Raw genomic sequence first — 22077 nt, 5'->3', positions numbered from 1 at the left:
TAAAACTGTGCAATCTGCCATGTTCAACAGACAAATGGTCAGAACATGTCAGGTTTCTGTAAGGTTTCAGTTTACCTCATCAATCTACTGTAATTTGCATATCTTTGCATGGTGGACCATGATAGGTTTTAAATATTTGTGATGTCACAAACTGTGTTGGTTTCCAACTCAGATTTCAGGTAAGTATGCAGAACCTCTCTATCTACAGTGGAAGAATGAAAAAGGTGCTCTGATCAGCCCCAGCATACCTCCACAAGATATTCAAACCCTACATGCCAGCCAGATCCCTCCGTTCTGCTACCTCAGGACGCCTAGCACCTCCCCCTCTTCGCACCTGCACTTCCAGAACACGTCTCCTGTCTGTTCTGGCCCCACGATGGTGGAATGACCTCCCTGTGGAGGTCAGAACAGCTGAGACACTGACCCATTTCAAACAACAACTGAAGACTCACCTCTTCAGGCTGCACCTCTCCCCATCCCTAGTCAGGATCGAGGAAGAGATGAACAAAGCAATGTACAGAGATCCTTGATGAAAACCTGCGCCAGAGCGCTCAGGACCTCGGACTGGGGCGAAGGTTCACCTTCCAACAGGACAGTGACCCTAAGCACACGGCCAAGACAATGCAGGAGTGGCTTTGAGACAAGTCTGTGAATGGCCTTGAGTGGTCCGGCCAGAGCCCGGACTTGAACCCGATTGAACATTTCTGGAGAGACCTGAAAATAGCCGTGCAGCAATGCTCCCCAACCAACCTGACCGAGCTTGAGAGGGTCTGCAGAGTAGAATGGGAGAAATACTCCAAATACAGGTGTGCCATGCTTGTAGCATCATACCCAAGAAGACTCGAGGCTGTAATCGCTGCCAAAGGTGCCTCAAAGTACTGAGTAAAGAGTATGAATACTTATATAAATGTGATATTTCAGTTTTATTTTTAATAAATTTGCAAAAATTTCTAAAGGCCTGTTTTCACTTTGTCATTATGGGGTACTGTGTGTAGATTGATGAGAATAAAAATGTATTTAATCCATTTTATAATAAGGCTGTAACGTAACAGAATGTGGAAAAAGTGAAGCGGTCTGAATACTTTCCGAAGGCACTGTATTTGCGAATATCAGTAGTGAGGTTCTCAGGGTTGTAGCCAAGCCTATTCTTGGTATGGACTCGTCTGTTAGGAGCCGGGCTCGGCCTGGACCCAAATGCAGGACTCAGAGACAGCAGTAGATGGAATTCAAGAAAAGGGGTTTATTTGAATACAGGCAGAGGGCGGTAGGAACCAGGGCAGACTTGGGACAGGGACCGTGAGGGTAGGTGAGGAGGTCCGGGATCCGGCTTGGCGTGGCGCTGAACGGGATGTGGTAGAAAACCAGGCAGGCTTGGAGCAAGGGCTGTGAGGGTTTGCGAGGAGGTCCGGGATTCGTCTTGGCGTGGTGCTGAACGGAATTCCTCCGGTGTTGGCGGCGGAGCTGGGCTGGAGACTGGGAGGCCGGCGAAGGACGGGCTGGACTGGGAGGTTGGAGCTGGGGAGGTAACTGGGGAGAACAGGGGAACACGGAACAAGACGCAATGAAGACAACACGTAGGTTCAACAGACAAGGGAACACTGAACAAGGTGCATGAACAAACAGTCAGTGGCCAAGAGAACAGTGCAAGGTAAGGAAACCGAAGAAGGTGCAGAGAAACGGGGTACAGAAAAATAGTGCTAGGCTGGGTTTAAGCGCAATTGCAAGGTGTGAAGCTGGGCAACAAATCAACGATCTGGCAAAGGCAGAAACAAAAAGTGTGGCTTTATAGTCTGGTACTAATTGGAATTAATCAGGGAGGGTGTGAGGAATGCGACCTGAACGAGTGAGAAAATGGCTGAGGGCTGGAAGTCATTAGGGAGTGTGTGGGGAAAGATCACGCCCACCCTGTGGGGAAAAGCAAAGACATGGTGAGGAACAAAGCACAAGGAACAGAAATAACAGGAACACAAGGAAAACCATATGACAACCGAAACACGGGGGCATGACATCGTCTGCTTTATATCTCAGATATTCAGCTAATTTGTATTCTAGTTTTATGGCTAGGTAGCAATTAAGCTTGCTTTGTGTTTTGGTTTGGGTGTTCCAATGTTACAGATAACAAGTTTTGTTTAACAGTTTGGTTTATTATCTCCGCCAGGCGTGAGCCTGGAGGGGATCATGCATTTGGTCGCGTGTGTGTGTGTATCTGTCCGCAGCTAATCTCGGATACTACTGGGCCGATCAGCCTTATATTTGTTGTGCATGCTGACAGCAGGCCAAGGACCTAATTTGCAAATTAGTCAACGACAAGTATTTTATTTGAATTCATTTCCATCATTCTCCATTGTAAATAAGAATTTGTTCTTAATGACTTACCTGGTGAAATAAAGGTGAAATAAAATAAAATAGATTGAGTGCTAACTCCTCCCTCCTCCTAACCGGCAGCTAGGGGCCGCAAGTGATCAACAACTGCTCCCAAATCGACAGACACGCCTGGCAGAGATCTGCACTCTACTGAGTGCACTCTTCTAGTTCTGATTTGTGTTTGGGAAGCACTGCTGGTCTGAGATATGTTTTTTTAAGGCATGAGATGATTAGTTAGTCTTAGTACCAGTCGATTAGTGGACTCTTTACAGGGTTCAGCTCTTGGGTTTGAAGTGCATGAGTTGTTTTAGTACTTGAATTGAGATGCATCCAGAATTTGAGTGCCTGTCTTTGAATGTTAATTGCCCATAGAAACCGTCCTAATTCAGCCCTGTATGTATTGTTTGGTGTTTTTCTTGGCATTTTTTGGGTTAACTGTCAGGGCCCAGTTATGGTAGTACTGCTGTAGCAGATCCAGATGCTGCTGTAGCTCCTGTTCAGTGGGTGACAGCAGCACCAGGTCATCAGCATAGAGTTGGAATTTAATTTCCATCTTGTTTAGTGTTATGCCAGGGGCTATAGATTGTTCCAGTAACACCACTAACCAATTTATTTAGAAATTGCATAGAGTAGGGGACAAGTTACATCCCTGCCTAACACCTTGTCCTTGAGTGAAAAATTAACTTTTATTGCTAATTTCTACTCTGAATTTATTGTTTGCATATATTGATTTAATTATGTTGTAGACTTTACCCCCTACACCACTTTGGGGAATCTTAATTGTGTCTTATAATCGCATAATGGCTGTGTCATCTCGGTACAATGTTTCTAGCAGAACTATGACATTGTTACCAGAGATAACAATACAGATTAATTGGAAGGTAACAACAAACCAGTGACGATTTGTATTTTTTGCCGATAATGTCACAGGTAAGTTGTAATATTCGCACCTCTCATCTTTCCGAAGTCTGGATGATCTTGTTGTTTTTTTTACCAGGCAATACTTGAACATAGGTGGGCTGTGTGTCAAGGAATAGCATAACCTGCACTATGCTGTACTGTGATCCTCTCTTGTGGTCTGTGCCAGACTCCTTGTCTTGAGGCCTGGCTATGCTGGGCGGGGCTCTCTTGGGTGGAGCTCTGCTGGGCAGGGCCCTCATCTGTAATGGGTTGGCTGTGCTGGGCAGGGCCTTCCTCTGCCAGGGGTTGGCTATGCTGGGTGGGGCTCTGTTGGGTGGGCCCTTCCTCTGCAATGGGTGGTCTGTACTTTGCGGGCTCTGTTAGGTGGTACCTTCCACTGTAATGGGTGGGCTGTGTGTCGTGTTCTCTGGTGGTCATGCACTGATCCTCTGATGGGGTGAAGGGTAGGAGATTTCAAGCTGGGTATTACTCCCCTCAGGTCCTCTAAAATATCCAGACACTGCTCTGGACCAGGTGTGGGTTTTTTTGTTGTTGATCATTTCACAAGGGATGTTCTTCTGTGGCAGAGGAGAAGTGATATTGGCCTTGGGGTTCTCTCCCTGCGTGCTTTTGGAGCCACCTCTCTGTCTCTGAGAGGTCGTATGTGCAGAGGGTTCTCACTTTTTTTTGGCTGTGTGCTAAGTGTTTTAAGTGTTTTGTACTTTGGGATGAGGCACAGGAAGTTGTTAGGTTATTCCGGCTTGGCATGTGGACACTCCAGCGGGGGAAGGTGGTGGAGGGGAGGAGCAGATGACACTTCGTAATGGAGTTAGGTGTTTCCCAGACTCAGATACCTTCGTGGAAGATGTGTTGCTTGTTGTCAGCCAACAGATAGGGGGTAAGAATCTTGGTTATGCCTCGAGGATGAACCAGGCAGTGGTTGTTTTCTTAAAAAAAAAGGAAATTTTAGTCAACGGGCTACTAGCTAGCAGTGTTATGGTGAAAGGGAAACTACAGGCTGTGTCTCTGTTGGCAGCACCCGCTATGAGGGTGACTGTGTCTAATGTTCCCCCGTTCACTAAGGATGAGACGCTGATGAGGGAATTATCACAGTTTGGAAAGTTTGCGAGCGGTTTTAAATTTATTTCGTTGGGGTATAAGAATCAGTATTTGAAACATGTTCTATCGCTAAGGAGACGTGTTAATATATATATAAACCTGGAGCAGACTTTGAATTTATGTTTTTATTAAAAGCATGGAGAATGCTCTTATGCTGTTTATACTACTTCAGACAGCTTGTGCTGTTTTGAGTGTGGTGAGATTGGGCATAAGTAGTTTGCCTGAACACAGAGAAAAAAATATGGTGCGGCCTCTGGAAGTGGTAATGCACCTGATCACGCTTCTGAAGGAGGCTAGGAGAATGATGCATCCATAATGGAGGAGAGAGATGTTTCAGATGAGGGAATGGGGGAAGGGGATATGAGTTTAGGGGGTAGTAGGGCTGGGGTAGATGAAAGAGGTAGTCTGGGCCTGATGACTAGTTTGGTAAGTGATGTGGTAGGTGCAGGATGTGGAGAGCAGTGGGAAAACAGTAGAGTGCAGCAGTCTGTAGTGGCAGGAGTGTGGTAAGGTGGATCTGACAGAAATAGGTGAAAGATCTGGACGGATTGAGGTGGAGGAAAGAAAGCGGAGGAAGAGCTGGGGTACAGGGGAACCTGGGGTTACACAGACTCAAGGGAAGAGACTTGCAGGAGTTCAGAGGGAGTTGTCTGGGGGACAAGTGGGCTCTACACAGACTGGGGAATCAGAAAGCGAGTGGGATGAGAAATAAATGGGAGAATTTGGAGATGCTGAACTATCAGCAAGCCAGGGAAGTGAGAGTGAGGTATATTCTTGGGAGGACATTGATAATTTTCTGGCAAAAACAAAAAATATGATGAATGTTGAGCTGTCTGAATATTTTCTGGATGCAAAAACATTCCTTAGGTCAGTGAGGCATGTGTTGGGTGGACAGAGGCTTTCCTTCGACACAGGGGTGACTCCAAATAGGAAGTTTAGGCAGGAGAAAATTGGCTGCAGCAGTGAGAAGGGATATCAGCTCACTAGAATGATCATGGTTTGGTTTGGCATGTCATATGGTCCACTGGGGCTTGCACTGTCTTTTCTTTTTTGTTTCTCTTCCTCCCTTTCCTGGTGGAGGATTTAAAGATTGCTTTTCTTAATATAAATGGTGCCAGAGACCAGGGAACAAGGGGTTTGTTATTGGAATTTGTAAAACAGAAAAATGTTAATTGTGCTATTTTTACAGGAAACACATAGTGATGCTGCTAATGAGGTGGATTGAAGGGTTTGCTGGAATGGAGCCCAGGTTTTTAGTCAAGGCACTAACATAAGTGCAGGAGTGGCAGTATTATTTTCACCAAATCTTGCAGTTAATAAAATCTCTCAGAAGGATATTTGTAAAGGCAGACTACTGCAGGTTAAAGTCAAAATTAAGAGCCAAGAATTTATATACACTCACCGGCCACTTCATTAGGTGACAGGAGTGGCACCCGGTGTGGTCTTCTGCTGCTGTAGCCCATCTGCTTTAAGGTTTAACATGGTGTGCCTTCAGAGTACTCTTCTGCATACCTTGGTTGTAACGAGTGGTTATTTGAGTTACTGTTGCCTTTCTATAAGCTCTAACCAGTCTGGCCATTCTCCTCTGACCTCTGCCATCAACAAGGCATTTTCGCCCAGAGAACTGCCACTCACGGGATATTTTCTCTTTTTCGGACCATTCTCTGTAAACCCTAGAGGTGGTTGTGCGTGAAAATCCCAGTAGATCAGCAGTTTCTGAAATACTCAAACCAGCCCATCTGGCACCAACAACCATGCCACGTTCAAAGTCTTAAATCACTTAAATCACCTTTCTTCCCCATTCTGATGCTTGGTTTGAAGTTCAGCAGATCGTGTTGACCATGTCTACATGCCTAAATTCATTGAGTTGCTGCCACGTGATTGGCTGATTAGATATTTGCGTTAACGGGTCCAGTTTACAGTTGAACAGGTGTACCTAATGAACTGGCCGGTGAGTGTATATTTAATTGTACTATCAATCCGCATATGGATAGGATGGGGGAGGAGCCACTGCTTACTTAACCCTCTGGGGACTGAGGGTAAATTGAGGAACACTAGTGATTGTGCCATGCTCTGACATTTGTGTACATTTCATCAACTTTATATACAGTGATTCCAAAGTGTTTCATATCTTTGTTTTCAGCACAAACTCAGCTACAATAATATGGTAGCAGTAAATAGGTCATAATCATATGTGGATTGTAAATTGCTCTAAAAACACACAAACTGTAAACAGTAGTTTTGAGCATGCACATGAATGCTGTAATAACACACACTAAACAATAGTAACAAAGTTTTTGGATCACTGAAATTTGTTCATCAAGGTTTTGGGTATCAAAAGTTGACAAAATATTTTAGCAAATCCAATGAGAAATATATAATAAATTGCTAAAAGTTAGTGTTGTGATTTCTATTTTTCAACATCAGGTGACAATGGGAGGGCTAATGGCCTTTCTGTAATGAATATCTATGTGGTAAGAGGACCTGCCAGCTAAGTAGGCTATTCACACCTGGCCTCATGCCTCCCCACCTCTAAGACAAAGGCCTCTAAGCCTCTTAGCTGGTGGTCAACTAGGCTGTGTTTCCTGAGCAGCATCTCAGTAAATATAATTTTAAAAAAATTGTAAGGAAATGTGACATCAAATCAAACTTTATTTATATACCACATTTCGTTCAATAGGTGCAAATTAAATGTGCTTTACAAAAATAACAATGACAAGAGCAACAACAATATAAAATAAAAGAATGGTCTATCCAGTCACATATTTACAAATAACGCAAGCCACCAATGATACTGAAACCACTGTTTAGCTAAGTCTGTTTGTCTGTCTGTTCAGATAAGTGTTGGTAAAATAAAAATAAAATGGTTAGGAAATGTGACATAGTTACAGCATATACGAAGAAAGAGTTCTGCCTACTACTTCTAACATAACCAGACGCAGAGGTAACCTATTTTGAGATGCAATGGGTAGAACCGTTCATAAATTCAGAACAGAGTGCGGGAATTTACACATGTGCATTGCTGAATATTTCTACAAATACACAGAGAAGATGCAATACAGCACACATATTTACAAATATGATCGTAAGAATAGTTGATTCTCAGTTCGCTATTCAAAATGACAACACTCTTCATCGGTATCGGGACCTGAACAACTCGTTTGCGTCTTCATCGTCGCTCTCCCACAAGGCATGAAGCGTGTCAAGTCCAGTCATCCGTGGCATTTTCCAAAATTAAACGAAATGTTTACCTCAAAAGAAGTGAATTAGGCTACGCTTTGAAATTTCATCCTGCTTTCGCAGGCTTGGCATTTCTCACATGGAACTCGCATCGCCCCTCTCTTAGTCCCCTTCTATGGAGAATAATTATAATGCCGTTAACATGCGATTCGGGCGGACTTCCTGCTGAGCGAAATTCACATAGTAATGAGTAAGGATTAACGAAGCATACATGGTCTAATTAATCAAATTTAAAACATTTCATATAACAAATTCATATTATTTGCCAATGGGCGCATTGGAAAGTCGCAATTCTAAGGTTTCTGTGAATGTTTTTTTTTTTGCGTCTGTATGATAACAGCACGTGAAGTTAATCATCCAAATAGAAACGAAAGTTAATTTCATCTTGTCGAGCTCTGCCGGCGGAGGTCCCGACCCAAGAGGGTTAACTGCAGAGGCTAGCAGAGTGATGAAAAGGCTGGAGAGCAGCATAGAAGAGGCTGAGAAGCAGCTTATTGAATGCAATACAGCTGTTAATCAGTGGGAAATAGAGGGTTTAAAGAGAAATTTGGGTCTGTCTCTCCAGGAATGAGCAAAAGGGGCTATTGTAAGAGCTAGATTCTCTATATTAAATTAAATGGATGCACCGACCTCATTTTTCTTTGGCCTGGAGAGAAGGCGGGGGGAAGACAGACATAAGAATTGCTTGCAGCTGATTAGCTGATTGGAAGGTTATATCAATGGTCAGTGAAATGCAGGAAGGGGGCTGTAAATTTTTATGAGGAATTATATGCTGCTGATCGATGTGGCCTGGTTTGTACTGATGTTTGTACAGAAAAATTTGTATAAGACTTCACCGGCTCAATGGGCTGAAATGGACTCCCCCATCACTTTTCATGAACTGAGTGAAGCTGCGGCTCAGGTGGCCTTGGGTCGAGCCCCAGGGGTCAACGGACTGCCCGTTGATTTTTATTAAAGTTCTGGAGATTAATAGGATCAGACTGGTACAAGGTTTTAACCCCTTAGCGCACAAGCCAAATCTTGCCAATCCTTGCCCATTTAGGGGGTACCCTATTTAAAGCTGTATAACTCCAGATGTGAACACCAGAGACTTGAAAAATGGCTTAAATGAAGCAAGACATTTGTACAATTTACAATACTAACGCAGATTAGTTTATATTCATCATTTTGGAAGAAATAAAGTGCCACAAATGCAACTGTTTTGACAAAAAATCAAAAATAAATTTGCATTTTTAAGTTTGCAATGAAATACTGAGAGATTGCATATATACAGGAGGTTAAACTATACATGTGCAACATCAAAAACTTCTTGACCACAAGTTCATAAAATCTAAGGGTTGATATGTAGAACTACTATAGATGTATGAAGCAAAATCTAAGCAGTGTACCCAGCGTCTCCAAATCTACCCAAAATGTCTAAATTATGCATTGCTGTAAATCACGACATATTCACATATTTCACTACAAATCAACTGTTTTTACTCAAGAAACTCACTAGCTGGGTTTACATGGAGCCTAATATTCCGATTAAAATCGGTTTAAAAGCCCAAGCAGAATGAAAATGCTCCATATAAACACCTCAATCAGAATAAACAGGCCCAAACCGATTGAAATTTCAATCGGTTGGAGAGGGGTGGTTTAAACCTTTTCATAAACCGATCAAAAGAAAAATTGTACCATGTAAACGATGAAACTGATTATTTTCTGGCTGCGTTCTTTCTGCGCATGCCCACCGTCGTTAGTATCGGGCTACAGTGAAACTGCACATTCTATCAGTTGCACTGACAATGCTCATACAAGGCATGCAACGTTGTCTTCTCAGCCAAACCTAAAATCTATTTTTTCAGTACATTCGCAATTTTTTTCTGTGCCGGCAAATAAGTCAGAGGTGGTCCAGCGAGCTCTGTTGGTTGCTAAGGGGACGTGCATCGACCACCCCATATAAAAAACCAACACGGCACAAAACACCGTTATTTGCAAAGTTTGCAAAGAAAATGTTCGCACATCGGATGGCAACACGACAAACCTTTTTAATCACCTCAAGAGAAAGCATTGTTGAATGTTAATACTTTGCAGAATTGCACTTGATTAAAATCTGGTAGTTTGGCCCAAATAGTCTCTGTTATTCTTTTTCTTTTAGGTTTTGTTCCCATGAAAGGCAATGTTTTCTTAAATAGGGATATTAGTTTGATTGCACTGTTCATTCACTTGCAAAATAGTCTTAAATACCAACATGAAAAATAATCGTGATCATATCGTGGATCGTGATCATGCCTGAAAAAATCATGATATGATATTTTTGCCATATCGCCCACCCCTAACGTGATGTATTCATCACTTTTGCGCATGTCACACAGCTGTTCCGATTAAATGCGTCGGCGCATGTAAACACCACACCGTATTAGATCACATCCCATGTAAACAGTTGACCCGAAATCTTCAATCGGAATGATTTCAATCAGAGTGAAAAAAGTGTGCATGTAACCGCAGCTACATATCCAAAATCTCTCCAAAAATGAATAAAATGCTTTTTGTCCATTATAAAGCATATAAACGAGCCCCTTCTGAAGTTTTAAAATGGAACATTGCTATCAGGTAAAAAGAATAATGCAAAAATATTGTCACACAATGCCGTACAGTACCTATGTAATAATTAACTCTTGTATGTATTTCTATACTCTGTACTCTCATATGTTTTCTTGTATGGGGATGGGAGGACATGAAAACAATTTTCAACCATCCACCACGTTTTGGCAATGCTCCAACTCTCACGTCATCACTGTTGCATGATTCACAAAAACTATTATACTACTAACTAACGCTTACATTACAGTGTGAAATATCCACATTATATAATACCACTAACCTATTTAAAGACATTCAATTTCAAAAATAACGTATATAATTGAAGTATTTTGAGCAGTAATACTTACATAGCAATGATGAAATCTTATCTGTTTTCAGTAGATAGAGACAGAGACAGGAAATCAATGATATAGTTCTATCCGCTCCTCTCTTACACCAGAAAACGATGTCAGCTAGGTCTATCAGCAAACATATGGCTTAGCTATGCTCAGAAGTCCTCAATAATAATAGTATTTTCCAAGAAATTCCGAAAAATTTGACAACGTTTCATTAGCAGCATCTTTGTTTTACTGCTGCCGCAGAGTGAATGCGTAATTGAATGCGATGATAAGAAAATTTCCGGTTATGCTGACCTATAAAACGCTATTCCAAAAGCAGAATTAGACATGTAGCCTATACATCGTTAAAAAGCTTATACTCTCACCTACTAAATAAATGAATTGTCAATCAAGCCAGACTGTACTAAAAAGGGCGACAACGCCGTAAACAACACGTGTGGTATTATGCACAGCTATTTTGGAAGATACCTAGGCATCACAAATGCGCGTATATTTCACAAAGGGATTGTCCAAGACAATGTATGACCACTTAGTCTCAAAAGGGACATCTCTACGCGTAAAACCAATGGTATGGTTGTACATTTATTCAATATTTAGTCCCAGATATTGACTGTAGAATGACATGGTACCTTTTTTTTTTAAACTTTGTCTCGTTTATTTTGTTATTCAGTGAGCAGCGTTTTCACTACTGTATTAGTATATTTTAAGGCTATTGTCGGGTTTATCTTGTTGCTATGACGGAATACGACTTTTGAGTGGTGAAAGAATATTTTTATGAATGCCCAGATAGATAATATTGTCCATTATGTCATGGGTGGGGGGTGTAATTGTAGATGAGACTGCAGGGAGGGAGGCGTGTTAAATGAACGACCAGAGCGACAATGGTGCCGCTGCAAAACTCCGTATTGAGCATAGTTGTCGTGTGTCGTCTACTAATGAAACCACTAGGGGCTTTGCGCTAAGAGGTTAAGAGGGCGAAGGGAAATGCCTTGTATGCTGCAGTTGTTAAAATCAGGAACATTAGGGCCCTACGAGATGTTAAGGAGCATCAGTGGCAGGGTTACCTGAGGGGACAGAGCATGGCAGGGTTTAGATCAGGGGTGGGGAACTTTTGACTAGCAGGCCGTATACGGCCTTCCAGTCAATATCACATGGCCCGCTGGATGTCTCCTATATTTGATATGGCCACTGTATTTTTCCTATTTTGAAAAAAATAATTAAATAGTTGGTTATAACATAACAGCAACTGGCAAAACAAAATGAAACTTTGCCTTTGAAGATGATGAAATATGAAAGACAGTAAAACGGCAACAGTTTCATCATCCAAATAAAATCTAGCAATGTGACTCGTGCAAGCCATCAAGTAGTCATATCTCAAGTGTACAGTTTAATTGGGAAAATGGCAAAGCGAAAAAAAAGATGATGCAGAGGGTTGTGTTTTTCAAGAGAAATGGATGGAGGATTACATTTTTGTGGAAATGAAAAGCAAGCCCTTTGCTTAATTTGTGGAGAAGCTCTTGCCATTCTCAAAAAGAGCAATTTTGAGAGACATTACACCTGCAGATATGCAAGTAATGCTACTCTTGAAGGAATGGTGCGAGCTGAGAAAGTCAAGGCGTTGAGGAATAATCTCGCTGCACAACAAGCGTCTTTCCTGCAGCCTAAAAAGGAGCTGGACTGCGTCACAGAAGTTACGTGGTGTGTGAACTGATTGGTAAAAGACTGCGGCCGTATTCCTAAGGCAAATTTGTAAAGGAGTGCATTGTTGCTACTGCGCAAATACTTGCTCCAGAAAAACAAACTGAAATTGTCACTCTATTTAAAGTCAGTGCTGCTGATGTGCTGGAGTGCATGCAGCTAGAGATCACTGAACTGCAGAACAACTGTCAGCTAAAGGCCAGACACAGCAACATAGATCTGCTCGATTTCTACAAGCAAAACATAAGCATTTACAAATTTCCGAATTTGATATACCGCTGTGAACAGTTCTTCTCCAAGCTCTCATTTGCAAAGGATAGACTACGTTCCAGACTGACAGACATCAGCTTGGAGAGCCAGCTTCATGTGGCAACAACATAAGTGCCACAAAACATTCTACAACTGGTTGAGGCAAAGTGTAGTCAACCATCACATAGAAATTAAGGTATGTTTCAGTTTTAGATCAAGTTTACATATGAACATTCAGTCAGCATAACATGAAAAAAATGTCTGTAATTAACATGAGAGTTCATAGCAGTCTATGGCCCACTGTTGTATATGCAAATGTTAATCTGGCCCCAGACAGGAAAAACGTTCCCATCCCCTGGTTTAGATGGAGGGTGCTGTTCAAACCCCCCTCTGCCCAAGTGGTCAGGGGAGTTCAATGGAGGATAATACATGCGGCTCTGGTGACTAACACCTTTCTGTCCTTGGCTGGACTCAAATATGCAGGAGGGGTGCCCATTTTGTAGTGTGTCTGTAACAGTTGTGCATGTTTGGACTGTAACCGTTTATCTATTGTCTTTGCTTTGCTTAATGTGCTCTGTGGGAGGATGGGAGTGGTTTTTACAGTGGGGCTGTACATACTGGAGGCAATGTAGTCGGAAAGGACAAAAGCAAAAAGTGTGTTGTTTAATTTCCTTTTTGGTCAAGCAAAGTTGGCTACATGGCACTCAAGAAGAAATTAGTTATGGGCCTGAGGATCCGGTTTTAATGTTCAGGGCCCAGGAGTTCAAAACTTTTTTATCTAAACCGATCAGATTTTGAAATCCCGTATTTTCTGATCCAGGATCAGACAACTCAGCCAGATTTTGTCCCGGTATTTCAAAGCAATTCAGGATAGGATCATCCTGATCCAGATTCAGACTTTTCAAGATTACCAGATCCTGATTATCAGTGCTTTAAAGCACTGGAACATTACTGTGAAAGATTACGATTTTCTAACCTTCAAATTATATATAATATTCGGGGGGCTTTAAAGGTGCAATATGTAACTTTTTGAGTGTCAATTTTTATGGCCATACAAATGTAAACATATATATATATTGTTTTTTTTACATATAAAACTATCTTTTAGCTCTGACAGCTCTTGATGCAAGGAATAGCAGTTTGCAAGTGCTAACATTTTTGTATTTGATCTAAAGCCATAAAAGGTTTGTTTCTAAATATTAAAGCAAAACAGGCCTGTATTTTGATAAACTTATTATTTGGTTAAATGCGCTGTTCTGAGAGGTAGGCTAGAGGCCACTGTAAATGTGACAGAAAAAAGTAAATAAAAATTTTGCAGCCATTGAGCCTACAAACAATGTATTATTTTAATTTACAAACTCTACCATCTTTTTATATTGAAATGTATTTTGAAATGAATTGAATACTATATTTTGTTTTGGTAATCCACTCTAAATCCACCCTTCTACTGGGATCAAGGTAATCCTGATTTTTTGGATCAAAATGATCCCAATCATTTTTGAACTACGCATTTTGAAGATTTGATCCAGATTAAAGCTAGGATTCGATTACTTGATCTGATCGGATTCCAAAGTGATCCCAATCCTGTTTTTTGGTTTTGAACTACCCATTTGCAGGATTTAATCCAATCCGATAGTCAAAATCTGATCAGATCACTTTTGAACTCCTGGGCCCAGGGGATTGGTCTCTGCGTGCCTTAGGACAGAGTATGAGTTTTATAGTTTTGTTAATGATCTTGATTTCAGAATGTTTTGTGTGTAGATGGGGCTGTTTACATGGTCGGGGATGGGGAACTGTTCATATGTATTTAAGTAGAGTAGCCAGGGTTACTTTGGGGATAGAAATGAAAGGTTGTCAACAGTGTCAAGTATTTTCTAGTAGAGACTGTTCATCATGTGTAATGATGTATGGTTTTTCCATGCTACCTATGGGTTATCTAAAGGGCTGTTGGTGTGCTGTGTGGTTGGGTGTTTACAAGGTGCAGGTGTGTGTTGGTTATAAGTGTGGGGGTGGGAAGGGGGATTCATTTATATTTGCTTCTTTGTAGGTCTCTCTCTCTATGCCTGTGCTGGGTGTTTGGGTTTGTTTTCTGTTGTGGGGTCTTTTTTTTTTTGAAGTACTGTAATTTTTTGTTTGGAACAATGTCTCAATAAAAGCGGTTTTAAAAATCTCTCTCTCTCTCTCTCTCAATTCAATTCAAATAAGCTTTATTGGCATGACGTACATATTTATACATATTGCCAAAGCGTAGCTACAACAAACAATAAACATGTGAACAGAGTACAAAGATGTGTTTGCATGGTATTTTTGTATGTTAGCAGGTGTAATGTCAAGTGTAAATTTGGTGAAACAGTGAATATATAATTTAACAATAATTAAGAAAACTATACAAAAATTAATTTTAAAAAAATTATTATTATTATTATTTTGTAATTGCTCATGTGTTATAATTACTTACTGTCCCTCATTTTGTGGCAAGTGGCAGTGTATTGCGCAGCCAAAGCCACACATTCTCTCCTCTCCTCTCCCCCAAGAAGAATGGCATCTTCTTACCTCTGGTAGTGTCTCAAATTGAGGGCAGATTTCTTTTATTTTGAAGAAGTATTGTCTTCTTGCCTCACTGTATTTTTCACATTGTGTCAGGAAATGCAGCTCTGTCTCCACTGCCCCCTGATCGCAGTGGGAGCACAGCCTGTCCTCTCTGGGCAGCCAGGTCTGCCGGTGTCTACTGGTCTCATTGGCCAGGTTGTGATCACTGAGTCTATATTTTTTGTTTCTTTCACCGTGGTCAGGTAATCTGCCACAGTGTACTCTCTTTTTAGTGCCCGATAGCATTCTAATTTGCTTTGTGTTTTTGTTTGTGTGTCCCAATAGGTGATGTAATTTTCTTTATGTTTTGCTATAATTTGGTTGACTCTAATTAATTGTATAGAGCTGTCTTGAGGCAGCTTTGTGTTAGGGGTGGTTAGTGAACTAAGCCTCAAGACTAGCTGGCTGAGGTGGCTCTTCTCTGGGCTCATCTCTTGGTATTTCAGGGCCTTGTAATGATACGAGTGGGGGTCGCTGTTTTTGATGTGATTCCAAAATTTAACTGCCCTTTTTTGGATGTTAATCAATAGTGGATATTGGCCTAATTCTGCCCTGCATGCATTGTTTGGTACTTTTCTCTGGGCATGGAGGATGTTTTTACAAAGTTCTGCATGCAGGGTTTCTATGGGGTGTTTGTCCCATTTTGCAAAGTCTTGTTCTGTGAGCGGACCCCACACTTCACTGCCATATAATGCAATTGTTTGAATCACTGATTGGAATATTTTAATCCAAATTTTGATTGGCAGTATAATTTGGGTATTTCTCTTTATGGCATAGAATGCCCTGCATGCTTTCTCCTTCAGTTCATTTACCGCCAAGTTAAAGCTTCCTGTTGAGCTTATTTTCAGGCCTAAATAAGTGAACTGTTAGTGTTTTCTATTGTTTTATTTGCTAATGTGAATCTGTATTTGTTTCCCTGAGGTCTGGATCTTCTTTGAAATATCATAATTTTGGTTTTAGTCATAATCACTGTCAGGGCCCAGGCTTGACAGTGTTTCTGTACCAGGTGCAGGCTCTGCTGCAGTCCATGCTCAGTGGGTGAGGTCCAGGTCATCTGCATAGAGAAGGAATTTGATTTCTTTATCATCAAGGGTGAGTCTAGGTGCTGCAGATTGTTCCAACACCGTCGCCAATTCATTGAAATAAATGTTGAACAGAGCTGGACTCAAGCTGCAGCCCTGCCTCACTCCTCGCCCCTGGGAGAAGAATTACGTTCTTTTGTGTCCAATTTTGACTCTGCATTTATTTCCGGTGTACATTGATTTGATTATTTCATAGACTTTACCCCCTACACCACTTTGGATAAGTGTGTAGAACAAACCATTGTGCCAAATTGAATTAAAGGCCTTCTTGAAATCTATAAGACAGGCAAAAACTTTGTTTTTATTTTTGTTAACGTGTTTTTCTACTTGTGTGTGTCGGGTGTAAATATGATCAGTTGTATGGTGTTTAGGAAGAAATCCAATTTGACTTTTACTCAAGACATTGTGCTCAATAATGAAGTCTAGAAGCCGTGTGTTTATTATGCTACATAGAACCTTCCCCAGATTACTGTTCACACAAATGCCTCGGTAGTTATTGGGGTCTAATTTGTCTCCACTTTTAAATATAGGGGTAATTAATCCTTGATTCCAGATGTCAGGGAAAAGACCCATGCTCAGAACCAAATTGAATAGCTTTAAAATTGCCCTTTGTTGTTTTTGGTTGCTGTATTTTAGCATTTCATTCAAGATGCCATCTAGCCCGCTAGCTTTTCCAGATTGGAGCACGTGAAGTTTTTCAATCAATTCCTGCTCAGTGATTGGGGTGTCCAACGGATTATGATTGTTTTTAATGCTTAATTCGAGTTTGTTTAATTTTTTGATTTTAATGTGATATACTTTTATATAGATTTTCAAAATTATCTTTCCATATGTTACCATTTTGGATGGCCAATTCCTCTTGTTTTGTTTTGTTTAATTTTTTCCAGTTTTCCCAAAATCTGTTAGAATTGATGGACTCCTCAATTACTGTCAGTTGTGCCCATTTGTGTTGCTCTTTTTTGGTTCTGAGGGTGTGCTTATAGTGTTTCAATGTCTCAGAGTAAGTAAGGCGTAAATCTGGGTTTGATCTCTGTTTCTGATTAGATATTTGTCTAGTTTTTTCCTAATTTATTTGCAATCTTTGTCAAACCATGTTTCAGCTTTGATATGTTTAGGGGAATTGCATTTTTTCTTTAAATTTGATATAAGCTGCCTTTTCAAATATGTTATTTACATTGTTGACTGCCAGATTTAGTCCTTCTTTATTCTGAGGGTTTGTAGTAACCAGAAAGGTATCCAATAGTGTTTGAATTTCTTGATCATTGATTGCTTTCTGACATTCTTCTGTGCTGTTTGGCTCCCATCTGTATGATTGGTTGATGTTGTACAGCTTACTGGGAGGGATGTGGGTGCTGGTGTTAGGTTCTGTCCTTTTGAGATAGACTGTGATTTGACTGTGGTCGGACAGAGGGGTTAGTGGCTTGACGGTAAATGCTATGAGAGAGAATGGATCTAGGTCTGTGACCGCATAATCTACTGTGCTGTTACCAAGAGATGAGCTGCAGGTGCAGGTGCATGGTAGGATAAGAGTCACCTCGTATCCTACCATTGACAATATATAGACCCAGGTCATGACAGAGCTGCAGTAGATGTCTGCCGTTTTTATTTATATGGTGGTCAGAGTTATTTCTGGGTAAGTTTGTGACATTGTTAAGTACATTTTGTCCAAATATGTGCTTGTTCCCATCCTCATTGATAAAGTCAGGCTCTCTCTCTCTCTGTTTGTTCTGTCTAATGGCCATTCATTTTTTCCTCAGATAATTCCAACTGAACCTATTGAGTATTTATCCTAAGGAGCCTTATATCTAATATCTCATTGTTCAGTTGTTCAATTCAGTTGCATTCGGTGAACTTTCTTTGGAGTGATGTAAGTATTTTCCTTTGAGTTTTGAAACACAGAGTTGCAGCTACGTGATACAGTTAAGTGGAGAACCACTTACAGCATCTGTTATTTGAAGTGACAGATCAGGCAGCATTGATGCATTTTCTTTCTGTTGCAGCTAAGGCAGAAACACACAGCTTGTTTTACTGTGAATACTGAGTGATCCCAATTGCTGTTTTTCTGTTAGGTGAAGCTGTGTGATTTTGGCTTTGCTCGCATCATTGGTGAGAAGTCTTTTCGACGGTCAGTAGTTGGAACCCCAGCCTACCTGGCCCCAGAGGTCCTGCGGAATAAGGGCTATAACCGCTCACTGGACATGTGGTCCGTGGGCGTCATAGTCTATGTTAGCCTGAGCGGGACTTTTCCCTTCAATGAAGATGAAGACATCCATGACCAGATCCATAATGCTGCCTTCATGTACCCTCCCAATCCCTGGAAGAAGGTCTCCCAGGAAGGTCAGTGTAATTCCATATTTCTGTATGACTTTCCCCTTATTTGATTGCATATTGATTTTATTTCTGATTGATTGTGTACAAGCCAGAGACTACAGATTATGGCCTTTTTATGGTTTTTACATCTGTTGAACTAATTTCATCTAATTTTCACAACCAGGAAATCCTTCATTACCTTGATAATTTAAAGATGTCATCTGAAATGTAAGTGGTTTCTCATTTTTAGAATGCTGTATGAACTACCAGACAGTAATGAAATACCCACCCTGTATGACTAATAATGGTAATAACTGTACATTCATGATTGAGGATTTGTTTGGAAAGACCTTAAATTTAGACTCTGCATGAAGGAGGACAATTGTCTGTGGCAGTATGCAATTCCCTGTTATTAAATGCCAATGTTTTTACAGGGTCAGAGTTCAGGAGTTCACCTCATTTCCCAGCCTTGGTTTTTTGGTACTCGAAATCAGGTCCACTTCATGTGCTTCTTCTCCTAAACAGTTGAAGCCTTTTTTCCACCTGTGGATCATATTTGTTTTTATAAAGCCAGTCTTACATTGAAGCCATGTCATTAATTTCACCCTGAACCCTTGTTTAAACACTCCATACTTAAACACACTTAAACATCAACCTATTAAAAAAAAAAACATTTGGATGTGTCCTAGGCAAATAGTCAACAGTAAAATCCACGGAGCATATATATTAAAGCAATTGAGTATTAATCTGGATTACTTTTACCTGTGCACAGCTGCTGAGTTCTGGGTCGAGCTTCACGCCCTACATGTGAATCCCCAAGACTGTGACTCAATAAGACTGGCCCACAAACAGCCTGCAAGGCTGTTCTGCAGCACTCCAGCAAACCTAAATCATTTTGCTAAAGATCCTTCCATTATTGTTTTAGCCTACTGGTGTGAGTAATGCCAAAAAATGGTTTTACTATAGAGGAGACTATAGGTCAGGAATCCCAAGAGAAAATGAGTAGTGTGTCACCCTGGTGCTACTCCTGACATGCTGTTTGCTTTGCTCATTACCTCTCTGCTGGATTTTGGCTGACCCTTCTCAGAGAGTCCTCTGGCTGTTTGTTTTGTTGTTCTAGCAATTGACCTCATTAACAACTTGCTTCAAGTCAAGATGAGGAAACGGTACAGTGTGGACAAGTCCCTCAGCCATCCCTGGCTACAGGTGAACATATCATATTTACTTTCTGGATGTGATGTGGAAACTTCATGTGGCAATGTGATGTGGCAACTCTTGGGTCAAGGCAATCAAGACTTTTAGAAGAAGTAGTATATTGTTCTGGGTATAGATATAAAATATGAATACGTTAGATTAGGCTCAGGTAAGAAAAAAGCCTTTGCTGTTTTTGTAAAACAAAAAATGTAAATATGTCTCATATGTAAGTCCATATAAAAGCAGTCATCTGAGGAAACAGCCATATGAAGCCCTAGGAGACAGTTATTCACATTGTTTCTCTTTTGCTGCCTCTTTGTGAATTGTTGTCTCTTGCTGTCAAACAGCACCAGAATGGTCCAGCTCTTTCACACTGTGTCTGTTTCTTAAACAAGTCTGACATGCTGATATACAAGCTTCACTATCCTAGTGATTGTGTGACACAGGAACTCATCTGAACAGTGGGCTATAAAAGACCTATGAACTGAATCATGTCCTGTAATGTGTGCTAGGCTGTGCTAGAGAACAGGACCTAGGTCCTCCTGAAATTTATATTACCTGTCATCATCATGCAAATGTGATGTAGCCCAGACCACATGTCTGCTGGGGAATCAATCAGGCTGTGACTCATTGCCTATATCAGGATTGGTACCAGGCAACTTGTGTTATTCTTGTTTGCAGATAACACTCTCCAAACGCAAAATGTTTCATCTTAATCAGATTCTACACTATTTCAGCTCATTTGATTTTCAGCTCATTTTGATTATCCACAGCTCTATGCACACCCTTGGGCTTCATAAGCCCATGTGCTTAACTGCACAGGCAATATTCCCACAGATTGCACTTGCTAGTTTCCGGGGCTATATTTTATATATAAACCTGACACAGACAGTTTTGTGAGCCGATATTCCCTGTGTACTGCTCCTGTCTCCAGGACTACCAGATGTGGCTGGACCTGCGAGGTCTGGAGTGTAAAATGAGTGAGCGTTACATCACGCACGAGAGTGACGACACACGCTGGGAACACTTCGCCGAGCAACATGATCTGCAGTACCCCGCCCACCTGGTCAACCCCCATGCTGATGTCAGTGAGGGGGTGGAGCCCAAGGAAGCAGAGATGAGGATGCTCAGCGACAGAATCCATATCCTGTAAAAGTGATACCACCCCTTTTGGACTGTCTGACTCTGCCTTCTGGAACTGTTACCCCACCTCCTTAGGTCAGTTTGTTTCTACCCACCAAGTAAGGGCGGTGGTCCAAAACTACCATCTGCAAATGGATGACTTGCTGTAGGATTGTCTGTCCCTGCTTTCTGAGTCAGAGAGGACAAACCCCACCCTCGATCTGCCCTACTGAGGATGGGCTTACACATCACAAGAAGGCTAGCTCTGCAGTGACCTTCTAAGCACCCAGTAAAAGTTTGTTTCTGGACACTGCATATCCTGATGGCACAAGTTTTCTCAATGCTCAACTGTGTAAAATGCAGGAGAGCTGGCTTTCCCTGAGGCTCTAAGCCTGTGACTTATGTGTCAGACAAATGCACCAGCACAAATGGTAACTGGGTGGTATTAGGCCCAATGCCTGGTGCTCATAGGTCTCAATTTCACTTCTACTGTGCTACCCACCCCCATCTCTCTCTTTGTGTCTCTCTCTCTGAGAGATTGGACATCTGGGCCTTTGGTATTTGGCCTTGTCAGAAATAGCAGAATGTGTGTGCTGTTCAGAGGGCTGCCTGTGCTCCCTCTACTGCTGCCATTGCTGTCTTGTTCTCTCATGCTTTCTTCATGGAATGTAAACAATGGAAATAAAATAATGTATCTTTAAGTGTGATATAATTAAGAATCACTTGTAACGTATGGCTTGTCTTTACCTAATATTTCTGATGATTATTAACCTACACTCAAGAATAATTAAATTACCGGTGCTGCAATATCCCAAAATGACATAAAATAAAGAGAAACGGGAGTGCGCACTCACATTTAACGAAAGTGATCAAAAAATGTATCCCTTGGCAACTTAAGACTTCTTCATACTTATTTAGATTTTATTTGCGAACATGAAAATAGACAGACATGTTTCGGCCTAAGCCGTCTTCAGTGTCTAAATTGTTAGATTAGACACTCTATATTGTACCTAATATTGCCCCATTCCTCAAATCAGAAGTTTAAACTTTGCTCTTTTTCATTGCTGATGCACTTGTATAAACTATTTGTTTCAACCCTTTTTTAAACTAGCCATAAACACAATTTAACATATTGTTACCTCTTGAGTTCATAGTAAAGTTGTGGTGTGATATCTGGTGAAGAGGGACTCCCACTCAGATGTGGCAGTATACACTCATTCTGTGTGTCCATCATAAATATTTCACAGCTGTAAAATCTAGACTTAACTGTTCCAACCATGATCTTT

At 41.1% G+C, this 22077-nt stretch overlaps 1 protein-coding gene across 1 annotated transcript in view; it reads left to right on the top strand.

Moving 5' to 3' along the window:
- prkd1 (protein kinase D1) overlaps positions 1-21833 on the top strand; it is a 350726-nt gene extending 328893 nt beyond the window's left edge. Inside the window, exons 17-19 of the mRNA XM_064308071.1 lie at positions 18235-18502; positions 19596-19681; positions 20604-21833. Coding sequence (XP_064164141.1) covers positions 18235-18502; positions 19596-19681; positions 20604-20822 — 573 coding nt within the window. The 3' untranslated portion in view covers positions 20823-21833. The remainder of the gene's footprint in view (positions 1-18234; positions 18503-19595; positions 19682-20603) is intronic.
- Positions 21834-22077: the final 244 nt, after the last annotated feature.

The sequence above is a fragment of the Anguilla rostrata genome, chromosome 1 (genome assembly GCF_018555375.3).
Source record: "Anguilla rostrata isolate EN2019 chromosome 1, ASM1855537v3, whole genome shotgun sequence".
In the NCBI taxonomy this organism is placed as follows: Eukaryota; Metazoa; Chordata; class Actinopteri; order Anguilliformes; family Anguillidae; genus Anguilla; species Anguilla rostrata.
This window is presented reverse-complemented; position numbering and strand designations above follow the sequence as displayed.